The sequence below is a fragment of the Coffea arabica genome, chromosome 5e, assembly GCF_036785885.1.
Source record: "Coffea arabica cultivar ET-39 chromosome 5e, Coffea Arabica ET-39 HiFi, whole genome shotgun sequence".
NCBI classification, from domain to species: Eukaryota; Viridiplantae; Streptophyta; class Magnoliopsida; order Gentianales; family Rubiaceae; genus Coffea; species Coffea arabica.
The window spans coordinates 5,754,792-5,770,765 of record NC_092318.1 but is presented as its reverse complement, the minus strand read 5'-3'; the positions used below and the strand labels follow the sequence as shown (position 1 = coordinate 5,770,765).

General features: G+C 33.2%; 2 protein-coding genes across 2 annotated transcripts; one reads left to right on the top strand and one right to left on the bottom strand.

Moving 5' to 3' along the window:
- Positions 1-3,123: 3,123 nt before the first annotated feature.
- LOC140006857 (probable LRR receptor-like serine/threonine-protein kinase At3g47570) lies at positions 3,124-3,810 on the top strand. The gene is made up of 2 exons (XM_072049524.1): positions 3,124-3,328; positions 3,458-3,810. The coding sequence occupies exons 1-2, from the start codon at positions 3,124-3,126 to the stop codon at positions 3,808-3,810; spliced, it is 558 nt and encodes a 185-aa protein (XP_071905625.1).
- Positions 3,811-6,456: 2,646 nt separating this feature from the next.
- Positions 6,457-9,277, bottom strand: LOC113722751 (receptor kinase-like protein Xa21). The gene is made up of 3 exons (XM_072048114.1): positions 7,317-9,277; positions 6,869-7,206; positions 6,457-6,774 (listed from the first exon to the last, which is right to left on the bottom strand). Exons 1-3 carry the CDS (start codon positions 9,130-9,132, stop codon positions 6,757-6,759), a joined length of 2,172 nt encoding a protein of 723 aa, XP_071904215.1. The 5' UTR covers positions 9,133-9,277; the 3' UTR covers positions 6,457-6,756.
- Between the last annotated feature and the right edge of the window lie 6,697 nt (positions 9,278-15,974).

Sequence of the window (15,974 nt, the reverse complement as noted above, 5' to 3'; positions counted from 1 at the left end):
ACTACAAAAAGAGGGACTTTTGGATGCAAATTTGGGAGACTCCAGCAGAAAGCCTCAATTGGCTGGGACCACAAGAGCGACAAGAGCTAGTAAAGGCGACGTACAAAGCCTTAGGAACAAGAAGTAATTCGGCAGCTTGTGGCCAATTGGTGGGGACCGCGCAGAGGCTCAAAACAAGGAGATGAATTCGGCAGCTTCTGTCCAATTGGTGGGGACCACTGGATATCTTTCCTTTGGCTTTAAATAGGGAGCTAACGTACAGAGGCGCGGGACCGTTTTTAGTTTAGCTTTTTAGCCTAGTCTTTAGTTTAGTTTTTTTCTTTTCCTTGGACTGGCCTCTGACACACGCCAGGTGTTTGACAATATTCCCCAACGGGAAAAACCTCCTTCATTCCTTATTTCTTAGTACAAAACGATGCCTTCGCAATTTATTAACTCGTGTGGTGATTTAATTATGCGGCGTGGCTAAGTCTTTCATCTAGTCAAGGGTCAACTCGACGGCGCAGTCCCGAAAATCTGTGAGATCTAATTAGTTTTCACGTGTTCCCTTATCTATTAATATTTGCATGTTGTCTGATTTAATTTTCATGGGATTATTTTATTAATTGGATGTCAAGGGCCCGATGTTCAACTTGATTTATTAATCTCGTGCCAATTTAGTCAATTAAATCCGTAATTGTTTGATTGATTAATATTAGTGGCAACTGGTGTGTTTACACATTAGAGGAATGTGCAATCTAATTTAAATAACCCTCGTAGCGTGTTATTGATTAGGGCTAGGTTTTTCTGGTTATTAATGCAATTAGAAAATTAATTCCTACGGTCGTACCTAGGAGTACTTTTCTGGTTAGGGGTGATTAATGGTCGTACCTTGGTCACCTATAACTTAAGGAAAAATTGGTTGTCAGACTATAACTAGCCTATTAATACATTAAGTGAACCTCTCCTGCATCGATGATCGGATAAATGGACTGTGCCTGAGTAGTTGTATCCTTGACTAGAATTTATTTATTCCTGATTAAATTCCTGCTATATTTGCGCTAGTTATTTATTCATTTTTAGTTAAATTGTTTAATTGTTTTTAGTTGCATTCCGGTGAAATCCCCCTTTATCAATTGGACTTTGAAAGAGACAGATATCTCCAGTCCCTGAGGAGACGACCCTACTTGCCACTGTCTACTATTTAGTAATTTTTGTCAATTAATGAATTCTGGTATATCGGGTTAAGCAAACTCTTCGGGAATAGGGTGAATCAAGTAACCCATTGCACACCTAGAGTCCCTGCTCCAGTACCTAGGATTAATTATTGACTGCTTTTGGTGGTAGCTAGGTTCTATTTTTATTATTATTATTGCACAGGCTGACGACCTGTCAGGTAGCATTCCAGAAGAGTTTGGCAACCTAAAGTATCTAGAAGTACTTAATATGGACTTCAATAGCCTAACTGGATCCATACCCGCTCAAATTTTCAACATCTCAACACTGCAAATATTGGGCCTTGAGGGCAATAAGCTTTCTGGAAGACTTCCGCCCTCCATGGGTTATGGATTAATCAACCTCGAAGAACTTTGTCTCAATATGAATGAGTGTGATTGAGTAATACCACCCTCAATCTCAAATGCATCTAAATTAACTGTGTTGGTCTTGAATTCAAACAGATTTAGTGGTCCAATTCCAAACTCTATTGGGGACCTAAGACTTCTAAGACGGCTGATTCTCTATGAAAATCATTTGACAACTGAACCTTCATCAAGAGAATTGAGTTTTATCAATTACTTGACAAATTGTAAGTATCTAAAACACTTATCTTTTGGTGACAATCCATTGCATGGTTTTCTTCCGGTATCGGTTGGGAATCTTTCAACTTCTATGGAGAAATTCTATGCCTATTTATTGTAGAATCAAGGGAAGCATTCCCGATGCATTTGGGAATTTGAGCAATCTATTGACTTTGAGTCTATATGGAAATCAATAGCGTGGACCCCTTCCATCGGAGTGAGACACTTGCAAAAACTCCAAGGTTTAAGTTTGACATCCAATCAACTGAGTGGTTCAATTCCAAATAGTCTTTGCGGGTTAAAGAGCTTATAGAAATTGTATCTGAAAGCAAATCAGCTTCGTGGGTCAATACCATCAAGCTTAAGCAATGTTAGTTCGCTGAGAGAAATTTTCTTTGATGGAAACTTCTTAAACTCAAGCATTCCTGCTGGCTTATGGAACCTCACCGATCTCTTGTATTTGGATTTGTCCTCTAATTTACTGAGTGGCTCACTACCTCAAGAAGTTCAAAATTTGAAGGCAATAACACTATTGGGTCTGCCAAGAAATCATCTTAGTGGGAATATTCCAAGTTCCATTGGAGGTTTGCAAAGTCTAGCCAACCTTTCTTTAGCACAAAATCAGTTTGAGGGACCTATTCCAGACTCACTCGGTCATATTATAAGCTTGGAGGTTTTGGACCTATCCAATAACAATCTATCAGGTCCCATCCCAAAGTCCTTGGAGGTACTCTCATATCTCACTCATCTTAATCTTTCTTTCAACCACTTAAGAGGAGAAATTCCCTCTGGTGGTCCTTTTGAGAACTTCACACACGAATCATTCATGTGTAATGGTGAATTGTGTGGAGCCCAAAGATTTCATGTTCCTCCATGTTGGAGTCACAAAAAAGTATTTCACATGTTAGGCATTATATTGAGTATAACAGCAGCAGTAATTGCTGTTGCAAAGGAAGAATGAGGTTTCAAGAAATGCTGATTTGTTGCCCATGGGACTGCTGAAAAGGATTTCGTATTATGAACTGGTCCAAGCAACCAATGACTATGATGACAGTAATTTACTTGGCAAAGGAAGTTTTGGATCTGTATACAAAGGTACTTTAACAGATGGGACAGTTGTTGCTGCGAAAGTTTTCTCTTTCCTCTTAGAAGTCACTTCTAGGAGTTTTGATACGGAATATGAAATTTTGCGCAACCTTCGCCACAGAAACCTGATCAAAGTGATTGGTAGTTGCTCTAACCTAGACTTCAAAGCCTTAGTGCTCGAATATATGCCCAATGGAGCCTTGAGAAAAGGTTATACTCCCACAACCATTGCTTGGATTTAGTGCAAATAATAAGCATGATGGTGGATGTTGCTTCGGCATTGGAATATCTCCATTTTGGCTATGCAAAACCGGTGGTTCATTGTGATTTGAAGCCTAGTAACATATTGCTTGACGAACATATGATTGCGCATGTAAGTGATTTTGGTATTGCAAGATTCTTGGATGAGAGAAACAGTGTTATGCATACCAAGACCCTTGCAACACTTGGATATATGGCCCCAGGTTGAGCATATCTGACTTTTTCTTTAATTGCTTTTATATCTCTTTTTTTGTATGAAAATGTGTCAATTTCATGAGTTTTATCTTTTCCTTCAACTATGATAGATTGATAGATTTCCTTGTGCAGTACAGAGTTTGGACTTAAAGGCCTAGTGTCAACAAGAATTGATGTGTACGGTTTTGGCATAATTTTGATGGAAACATTTTCAAGAATGAAGCCTAGTGATGAGATATTCAATGAAGATTTGACCCTGAAGAATTGGATAGAAGAATCTGTACCTAATGCAACAGTTCAGGTTATAGATGGCAACTTACTCAGGCAACAAGATGAGCATTTCAGTGAGAAATTGGAGTGTGTTTCAATGATCTTCAAATTAGCTCTAAGTTGCTGCACTGAATGCCCACAAGATCGGATCAATATGAAAGAAGTTGTGGCAGCGCTTAAGAAGATAAAACGTCAACTTGACACTTTATCGGATACCTGAAAGATGGAAACGTCAATGTGAAAGAAGTTACTTGGGCTGATATTTGCTCCACCAACACCAAAAATATAGTGGTTTATGGGTGCAGAAATTGGCTGGCAGTTTGATTTGTGAACTTTTATGGGATAACATAGCTCCAACAAAAGGATTAGTGCTACTCTTCTGCCTTATCAAATGTTGAAATTAGGGTGCTTCAATAACTACCCAATGGGTACCAAGCTAGATTTTTAGTGTTGTTTTTATGGTCGAATTTATGACTCTATTTATATATGAAGTTTTTCTATGTCTTCTTCAGGTATGTGGAAAACATTTTGTTCGAAAATCTTTTTCCTTTTTTTTTTTAAAAAAAAAAATCTGTCTCTGCTTCCCACAAAATCTGGACAGACATGAAACCTGTGGGCCCTAGCTGAGACTCATTGATCAAGAGGACAATGTAATTTAGTGCAAAACAAGATTTTTTTTTTTTTTTTAAGAGCATGGGGCTGAGAATTGTTGTCTTTTTTTTTTTTTTTTGCTGACGGAGTCAGTGTCCGGATCAATCCTTACGGAGCCCGATTAATCCCACTCCGGCCCGGGAGGAGAGGCCCCTTCCCCTCGAACACGGTAACCCTGGGACTCGATCCCTGGTGGGAAGCTGGACAACGACTTCCAAGGGGCTGTCGTGACCAAACGAGTTGCGCAGGAGGGGGGCTGAGAATTGTTGTCCAACGCTACATCTTTTTAGGATTAAAGATACAATCACAACACCAGAACTTGGTTTTGGCCCAACAACCAAATTTTTTTTCCAGGATTCAAAACTTTAAATCTCTCCAGTTGCAAACTTGTAGTGTTTAATCCACATATGCAACTGTCCAACAGTGAATTCTTTTTCTATCTCTCTCTGTCTCTTTTTTTTTCGTTTAGATGTTGTTTGGGAATTTCAGAAAGTCAGATATTATTTTTGTAGAAAAATACAAAATCTATGCAATGTCGAACCCCTTTCCTGCTTGGGATTCTCTAGGATCGAGGAACATTGTTAGTATACAGTTGTGAAGATAAAAGGTATTCAAATTCAGTACTTCTTTTTCGGGTTCTATAGACGCGCTTTGGAGTTTGGAGAATTTTGCTAGTGCAATCATTCAATTTTATAAGTCAACCTACACCAATCCCCACCTATTTATAAGTCACATTTATGGACCAACATCAAAATAACAATAGGATTTAAATGCTAATTCCTAAACTCATACAAAATAGGAAATGGTTTCTAATTCCTAAACTCATATAAAAAGGAAATTCTTTAACTACTATTTCAAGTAATTAGAATAATTAGGAAACTAGTTACTCCCATACAAAAGAAAGAACCCACTTAAAAGAAATTAAGCCAATGTGAAGAGAATCTAATAGAAATAGTAAAAGTGCATGCCATCAATAATGGAATTATCTTTCAAGTGCTCAGCAGAGCAACCTGAGGAGAGGATACTAATTGAATATGTTCCAACTTCACTTTAAAAATAAAATAAAATTCTCCACATTAAGAGCTAACAAAAGCCCCAAAGATAGTACGCATAAGAGAAATTTAGAGTGATATAGCTTGATGCCATCGTAAATATTCCCACATTTAGACCAAATATAGGTGCAAATAATTTAGGGTAACAGTGATAACATCATAATTGATCTTTTGATTTTATATGAGCTAAGTGATTGTAGCCTTTGTTTCTTCTCTTGTAAAACAGCTAACAAATGTTGCCCTCTAAAGCATGTATATAATTCTCCCCTTTACTTGTACATTTTTTTTGGTACGTTATTTATTGAATTTAATCAAGACAAAGCTCTCTTTTTGGTAACACTGGTTCACTTCAGTTCCCTAAACAACTTAGGATAACCAAATAGAGAATCTGTGCCAACTGAGCTTGTTTATATTGTGTACAAGTAAATACTTTGAAAGGACATATGTTTAGGTCTAGGATAACTTTTGCTAGAAACTTCCTGGTAAGTGGAAGCATGTTCTTCTTTACTTGCCTCACATGTCAGTAGACTTTTCCTTTGAGGTAGCTCTACCACCCCAGTGTTGGAAACTTTTTAACTAATCTCTATGTTGAAAATTGCAATGTTTCACTTTAATATTATCTACATGAATTCTATTAAACTAGACTTTTTTTTTGTTAAAACTAAAAAAAAAAATCAAAGGATGCTGGCAGAAAGTCCATAAGATCAAAGGACTCCAACAACAAGGACATTGTTATTATCTCTGGCTAGTAACTATTACATCAGTGTCCTCAATACAGTCAATACTTAACCATTCTTTAAATTAAAATGGTGCATTTCTTTATAAAAATGCTTCACCAATTCTCAGATACTTCATAATTGCAGAACTCTGTTTTTGTTCCACACCCCAAGTCCAATAGAGTTTTATATCGACCTAATTCACTTCTCACAATTTTCGTTCCATGTATAAATGGACAACTCAAATTAGGCAAGGTTATTAAAGTTCTGATATGTGATGATTCAAAGAATCCCAAAAGACTTGTGATGTAGAACAAAGGGAAGTGACAGTTGCCAACAAAAGCCATGCTTTCACTTAACTCTTTAAACGGCTTGTAGGATATAACTGTTGTAAAGGAAGAAGAACAGATGACAGCTACTATTCTTTCTGTAGTTTAGAGAGCAACCTAAGCAACCTGATGCATTCATTTGTAGTAACGAAACATTTATTGCAATCTTAATACATGATAAGGCTAAAAGATACATAATCAGGTCCACATAAAAAGTAACCAAGAACTTGCTCAAAATTCAAAGAAAACAAAATAAAACCAATTATCCATTATGCCCCATAACTGAAAGTCCAAATTCGGCATATATAATGACACCTATGGAATCAAGTACATAACTCTTGAGCCTTCCAAATAATCAAGCTTTTGAACTATATAGCAATATCCGTTTGATCTGGTCAAAACATTGTACCTGATCCACTCAAGGTCTGACAGTTGGCTACAAGAAATAGCAGGCCATGAGCGCAAACGAATAAGGAAAGTAACTTCCTACCTTGAAAGATAAAATTTGCACAAAATTGCTAAGTACTTACTATCAGAAGAAGCTGCTGTTTAATCTTCTTCAAATTTGCTAAAACATCTTTCATGTTCATCCTTTCTCCTAGAGATTCTCTACAGCAGTTTAGAGCCAAATTCATGATCAATAAAACACACTTTAGCTTGTGAGTGAAATGCTCATCCTCTGGCCTTATTAAGTTTGCATCAACGACTTGAAGTGCATCAGGAAGACAATCTTCTACCCAGCTTCTAAGGCTCAAATCTCCTGAAAACATTTCATCACTAGGCTTCATCCTGGAAAAAGTTTCAATCAAAACTATTCCAAAACTATATACATCAATTCTTGTTGAAACTACCCCCTCTGATCCATACTCTGTCATAAGATTACAATAGTCAGAATAATGGAATTAGCTAAAAGATTAACAACAGATGGACAAATGTCGAAGCAAAGAAAATGTAGACTGAAAAGGATAAAAGATTAACCTGGTGCAATGTATCCCAGTGTTGCGAGGGTGTTGGTATGCAAAATACTTTCTCCTTCGCCAAACATTTTTGATATACCAAAATCACTTACATGAGCAACCATATCTTCATCAAGCAAGATATTACTAGGCTTTAGGTCACAATGTACCACAGGAGTATCATAACCATAATGTAGATATTCCAATGCACAAGCAACATCAATCATTATATTTACTCTTTGAAATAGATCTAAGAAATGGTCACGAAAGTGCAACCACTTATCAAGATTCCCATTAGGCATGTATTTGAGTACCAAGGCTTTAAAATCAGGGTTGGAGCAGCTACCGAGCACCATTGTAAGATTTCGATGGCGTAAACTCCTTAGTACCTCGCATTCTCTATCAAAGCTTTTTAATGCACCTTCCACTTGCAAGTTGAATACCTTGATAGCCACAGCAATGCCATCATTTAGGATACCTTTGTAAACAGAACCAAAGCTCCCTTCTCCAAGCAAATTGCTTTCACTATAGTTATCAGTTGAGTGCAAAAGGTCATAGTAGGAAAATCTTTCATATTTTGCCACTGACATCAACTCTGTTCCACCTGAACCCTTTGGCTCCTTCAACCACCTTAGAACCAATATTGCTACAATTGCTATTATCATTATTGCTGCAATCACTGATAGACTAATGACAAGTACCTTTCTTTTTCTTGAATTACACTGACATGGTGGAACACCAAGCCTTGGGTCACCACAGAGTGCTTCATTGTTCATGAACAATTGACCTGTAAAGTATTTGAAGGGACCACCTTGAGGAATTTCGCCGCTTAATCTATTAAAAGAAACGTTAAATTCCATGAGAACCTTAAGTGTTTGCAATGACTTGGGTATCGCACCAGAGATATAATTGTGTGAAAGGTCCAAGAATTCCAAGCTGAGCATATTACTTATTGATTCTGGTATAGAACCCTGCAAATTATTTTTTGCCAACGAAAGGCTCTGTAAAACTTGTAGCTCTCCAATTGTTGTAGGGATTTTGTCTGATAATTGATTAGACGAGATATCCAAACTATATGCTTCTTTGAGATTCCCGATCTCTAAAGGTAGCGATCCACTTAAGAAATTTGATGACAGATTGAGAATTTGGAGATCTTTCATGCTCAGTAGGGTAGCAGGTATCATGGAAGTCAACCTATTGGAGCCTAGAAAAATCTGTCTCAAATTTGTCATATTTCCTAAGCATTCTGGAATACTACCAAAGATTTGATTTTGACTCAATTGTAACAAACCCAAACTATGCAGTCCGCAAAAAATATCCAAGACATCTCTTATTTGATTGAAGTCCAATGTCAACTCCTGAAGATTTGTCAACCTATGGATAGTTCTTGGTACAAATCCAATCAATTCATTACCTGAAAAATCTAGAACTAGTAAACTGCTCAAATTGCTGATTCCGACTGGGATGTTTCCTTTGATTTTACAACTGAATGCATTCAAGTGTTCAAGAGTCGAATAGTTAGAAAAAGAAGCAGGTAGAAAACCATTTAGAGGATTCTGATCCACTCCTAGATATCTCAAGAATCTCCAAGTCATCAAGAAAGTGAAAATGCTTAATTCTGGAGATGAGGGATCACTTGACAGCTTGTTGAAAGCCAAGTTTAGAAATTCTAGATTTCTTAAACTTCCTAAAGAGTCGGGGATTGAACCTGTAAGCTCATTATTGTCAAGCGACAAAGTAACTAGCTGAGAAGCATTTGAGATGAAGCTAGGTATAACTCCACTCAAGAAATTATGGTAAATATTAAAATACTGCAGATTGCTTAGCTTATTACTCATTGTCAAAGGAATAGTTCCTGAAAACTTGTTCTGGCAGAGTTGAATTGTTTTGAGAGATGAGATGTTAAAAATTGTTGCTGGTATGGAACCCGATAATGTATTGTTGTGTAAATGAAGCTCCTCCAATTTGTGAAGGTTCCCAATCTTTTCAGGTATTCCACCTGTAACATAGTGAAGTACTTTTGTGTTAGCATACCGTCGACAGCTTTCCATTGGCAAGGCTCTAAAATTAAAAGAAAAAAAAACTTTTAGAACAATAGGAAGTTTTAGGTCCCCCTCCCCCACCCCACCCCACAAAATAAAAACCTTCTAGCAAGGCTTTAAAACCGACCTCTTTGAATATCAAATCCGTTAAAAGGAAAAGTTGATTTCATTCAACCGAAATATAGGCCTAAGTTATCCTATTACCTATAGATCAGCCTGATGCGGAGTTTTAAAGACAGTCTATGCAATTAGGAACGAAGGCATACCAGTCAATTTGTTGTTGTCAAAATCTAACTCTGTCAGCATAGCTAAATCCCCTATTTCAGTTGGAATTGCACCTGCAAAATTGCAACATTTATGAGTTTGATTTGACTTGTAATGGAAAAAAAGTTGTGATCCTTTTATTTTATAGATCCAATTGTATTCTGAACTTTGCCAATGGTTTAAGCAATTAAGAGCTTTTACTTAGGAACTTTGACATACCAGTCAATTTGTTGTCGGCAAAACTTAAAATCGTCAACATAGTTAGATTCCCTATTTCATTTGGAATTGCACCTGCAAAATTTCGACTTTTATGAGATTGATTTCACTTGTATTGGAAGTATATAATAACAACATTAATTGAGATTACTGAATTCTCCAAATGTATTAATTTGAAATGAGTATAGAATGTCTATAACATGATATAGGGGAGATTTGGCCCAATTATAAACCAGGGTAGATTTACACAGCTGGTTTGAACTGGATTTGTGAGGGCCCAAATCCGTTGGCATAGTGGAATATTAATTCTAACCATTACAGAATTAGACCACATTTCCTTCTCTATCTTAGATCAATCAACTCCCTTGTGCTTCATTTCTTCTTCTTCCTCTCTTTCTCTTACTCTGCTTAATCACATATGTACAATTATTAATATATATATTTATATTATTGTATATTAAGTAATATATAATATATAACTATAAATATTGTACCATGAAATATTAAAAATTTATATATAAATTTATAATAATTCATAAATATCAAGTATATATATATTTATGTACTTAATTATGAGCTTAGGTGAAACTCGATTTGATTCCAAAACTCATATTAAAGTGTGAGTTGAATTTGAACCTTCTAACTTAGGCCTAGGGATGGCAATGGGGGCGGGTGCCCGCGGGGGGCTCTCGGGGCAGGGGTTGGGGCGGGGGGTGGGGCGGGGGCGGGGGGGAAATTTTTTCCCCCCGTTTAGAAATGGGGCGGGGGGCGGGGTTCCCCCGCCCCGCCACCCGCAAAAAAAATATATATATATATAATTATATATAATATGGAATTTAATTAGTTATAAACTTATGATAATGATATTATTAGTTAGATGTATTATATAATGTATATTAGTGCATGTAATATAATTGATATTATCAATTATGTGAATAATTAGACATGTCTACTAATAGAATTTATTAATTAGTTATACTAAATTTACTAATACATTTATACTAAATTTCTAATTACACTTAATAGAATAACACTTTTTTCTCAAAAAAAAAAAGCACAAACACAATAATGAATTAGTGATTGTATTTGTACCAAAAGTGAAAATTTAACTATTTTAGTTGTATTTATTTCATCATGTTGGATTGTATTCAAATAACTTTTGTTTGATTGTTTTTATGAGTTTCAATTGTAAAATTAAAATGAATAATAACTTGATGATGTGTTGATATTTTAGTACTTGATTATTTATTAAAATTGAACTATAATAAAATTTTATTAACCCCGCGGAGAAAATTTTATTAACCCCGTGGGTGCCCCCGCGGGGAAAGCGGGGCGGGGCGGGGCGGGGGGAGTGGGAGGCGGGGGACGGGGCGGGGGCGGGGGGAGTTTGTAAGCCCCGCCCCAACCCCGCCCCGTTGCCATCCCTACTTAGGCCTGAACCCAAAAATTCAAAAGTTTGAAAATCCTATTTATTGTCTAAACCAAGTTTGGATTTATCAAAGTCCAACTCATGGAGTCCAATTGACACACCAGCCTTGTTGCAAGTCTCCAATCTAGTGGATTCCTATGCTCGCACAACTACTTGGTCCCGCCTTAAGTCGGCCTTTTGCGGAAAGTAAATCCCAAATCCTTCAACCCTTATTCCTCCTCACTTATTCCAAAATAACCTACTGTTATTGGCTCCGTTTGGATTAGCTGTTTTTGGGGTTGTTTTTCAAAAACACCACTGTAGCATTTCGAATCTGAAAAACAAATCCGTTTGGATTAGTTGTTTTTGGGGTTGTTTTTCAAAAACTATATGAAAAACTTTTACTGTAGATTTTTTTGGATTATTTTTAGAGGTATTTTTGAAACATATTTTTGAGTATTTTTAGAATATTATAATTTTTATATTTTTATATAAATATACATTTATGCATTTATAATACATTTATATTTACAAATGTATAAATGTATATTATTATAAATGTATAAATTATAAATGAATATTATATAAATGTATAAATTATAAATTATAATTTTTATATAAATATACATTTATGCATTTATAATACATTTATAAATAAATATATTCATATATTCATATAAAAATATATAAATGTATTATATTCTATATAATACATAATATAAATATATTTATAAATGTATAAGTGTATATTATTATAAATGTATAAATTATAAATGAATATTATAAATATATTATAAATTATAAGTGTATATTATTATAAATGTATAAATTAATATATTATAAATATATATTAATATTATGTAGAAATGTATTTATATAATTAATATAAATGTATATATGCATTAATATTATGTATAAATGTAAAATTAATATTATGTATATTAATATAAATGTATAAATGTATTATATTATATATAACACATAATATAAATGTATATTTAAATGTATAAGTGTATGTTATTAAAAATGTATAAATTATAAATGAATATTATATAAATGTATAAATTAATATATTATAAATATGTTTTAATATTATGTTGAAATGTATTAATATAATTAATATAAATGTATACATGTATTAATATTATGTATAAATGTAAAATTAATATTATGTATATTAATATAAATATATAAATGTATTATAAATGTATTATATAATATATAATATATAATATAAATGTATATTATAAATATACATAAATATTTATATATTATGTATAAATGTACATTTATATAAATGTATAATATATTATATATTATATTATATATAATTTATATAACATATAATATTTATGTAAATATATTATAAATATATAAAAATATATTTTAAACAAAATAAAATATTTATGATATGTATATGTAAATATATAATATTAGAAATGTATAATATATATAATATACATTAATATTAATATAATTTATATATAATATACATAATTGAAATATACATATTAATATATATTATAAAACAAAATTGCATAAATATATTTATAAATTTATATATAAATAAATGTATTTATATAAATATATAATATTTATTTCAATTGACATAATATATATAATATTATACATAATTGAAATAAATATATTTATATTAATATAATATATATAATATACATAATTGAATATACATATTAAAATACATAATTGAAATATACATATTAAAATATATAATTAAAATATATTAAAATATAATTGATATATACATATAAAATACATAATTAAAATGTACAAATTGAAATATACTTATTAAAATATACAAATTAAATATGCATAATTGAAATATATTTGGAGTTATTTTTGATATATTGTTTGGATTGGTGTTTTTGAAGTTGTTTTTGAAATACACATTTACTGTAGCATTTGGAACGTGAAAAACAGTTTTTCAAAAATAGGCTCAAAAACACCAATCCAATTATAATCTAACAAACAATAACCAATACTCTGCTTGTCCTTCAATTTCACCATCAGATTGCTACTACCTCTACCGCTGTGCGTATCGCCCTCCTATGGATCTGTATGCCATAGTTTGCTGGTGCATTTTTTGTACAATTATGTTGATAGAATGTTGTTTTCAGGTGAAAATTAGATGAATATGGTGATAAAGAATGGGTTAAATGATGAGAAAGTGGCATGAAGAAAGAGGAATATGGTAATTTTGTTTTTGAGAAATGCAGGCTGCTAGGGGTGTATTATGGCCAAAATTTGAGATTATTTATGTTTGACTTTGTTTATCTTTTGCACATGAATGTCTCAGGCTAAAGATTTCACCTCAATAGTAAATAGATGGGCATGGGAGAAAGAATTTGTTGGTAATGGAAAACTTGCTTGAATAGAGGAAGAGAAAGTTGGGGCTTGGGGGTATTATCGGACTTTTGATAAAAAAAATAATGCTGACATCAGTCGACATATAAAAGGGGTAATTTCAGAAACCTCCTTTCAAGTTTCTAATAATATCATTTAGTACCTTTAAAGTTTTAAAAATATCACTTACCTTTCCCTATTTTCAAAATTTTTTTTTGTAACACTTTCAATCCCAAGTCAAAATATATGATTAAAAAACTAATTCTAAAAGAATTGGTAATCTCATTCCAAAGTTATCCTTTTGTTATGATTCCTTAATTGTCATGATAATTTTTTTTTCAAAGAGGATCAATAGTGACTTCACACTTAATCCCTTAATAACTCGAACCCATAATCTTTTAGTTACAAGTGAAGTATCTTACCAAATAGGCTGTGTTCTATTCTGCTTATGATAAAATAATTTAGAAACACTTAACATTTGAAAGCTTAATCAATGTGGTTATTTAATAGAAATATTTCTTAACCGATCTAAGAGATCCTTTAACAGTTTTTTTTGGTCATAATATGGACAAAAAAATTTAAAAATTGTATAAATTCTAAATATTTTACAAAACACGTAAAAACCATATGAAATACTGCAAAGATGAAAAAAAAAAACCTTTTTAGCACCTTGAAAACATCTTAAATAAATTTAAATGTAATTGTGAACACTTTCCCTTCTTCTGGTTTTCATCATGAATTTGGACAAATAAAAAATAAAGACTCTAAACAATTTATAAAATTCCTTAAATTCACTCAGGACATGTTACATAAAAGGAAAGATTTCTTTTGTTTGGTTCTCTAATGGTGTATTAAAAATGAAGGTAGGCCCAATATTAAAATTCTAAAAACAAAACTGACTGCTCGAATTGCAAAATTTTTGGATTCATCCCTTTTGTCGAAAAAAGGGTCCATTACTTATTATGTGGCCGTAGATCACCAAATAGACAAATCCCAAAGAAAAATCTACTTTTGCACTTTGGGAATATCTTAAATGAACTTTTATTTGTTTGTGCATTAAATGAACATGATGCTTATGTTTGTAGCTACTATAATTTAACGCATTAGACTTGCATCTTCATGCTTTTTGCCTTTGTTTTCAACTTTTAATTATATCATTATAATTGTGTAAAATAATAGTGCAACAAAAGGGCAACGTTAGAAAGAAATTATTTTCTCTTTCCTAAAATTAGTAGTTTAATCATATATTTCAATTGTGTTAAAAGTATTACAAAAATTTAAAAATGAGATAAATAAGTAATATTTTAAAAACATTGTGGACACTAAATGATCCTGCTAGAAACCTCAGGAATACGGTAAACATTAAGAGTTAAGACCCATACAATAAGGGTATTTATATTATAAATCTATTTGGATGTAGGACCTTTTGATAGTATTGACAAACCTCAGGGTCTGATATGTAATTTGATCAAACTGCAGAAGATGTAAATGTAATTGATCGAAGAATATATACGCACTCATATATAAACGAGAATGTCTATGTGGGTATATATGTATGTAAATCCCAAAATCCAATTACATGATTTGCATGGTTAAGGTTGAAATTTTGACTGCATATTTAAAGTTGTTAAAGCATGGTTCAGAAGAAATTGCCAAGTGATAGACCCAAAACGGAATCCACAAACAACACTCAGCATTTATATATAAAACACATTATACCAAGATAACTAGAGCTCGTGGAACTCTAACGATTATGTACCACACACAACTCTTAAACTTATACACCAATTTGCAATAGCAGGGACTTACCTCTCACTTCTACTAAAGACTGGCCCTCTAATTATACATGCACTAAGTTATCACAATTAAGACAGTGCTGATTTCCTTCGGGAAGATTCTAAAAATGCATCTTGCAGCTATATAAATCTAGTGAATGCTAGACTAATAGAGAAACAGAGAGGCGGTGCTCTCTCATCACTGTCTACCAAACCCGCAAAAAGAAAATGTTGGTATAGTTATTCTTTTTGTCTGAAACCTCCATATAGAAGAAGAGAAGCATAATCTTACTAGATATCTCAAATGCAAATACAAGAACAGAAGCATAAGCTTAATCCATACTTAAAAAATAGGAATAAAAGCAGGTCACTAATACATTTTACCTGTTAAATTGTTCATCTGCAGGTATAGGTCCTCCAGCATTGTCAAGTTCCCGATTCCGTTAGGTATGGATCCAGTGAAATGGTTCCCAAACAAGGCAAGATACCGAAGCAGTGAACACTGTGACACCGTTGAAGGTATTCGACCGATCAAATTGTTCTCTGCTAGACTAAGCCATGTAAGTTTCTGAAGGCGGTGACAGATGTCGTCCGGAAAAATGCCAGATAGG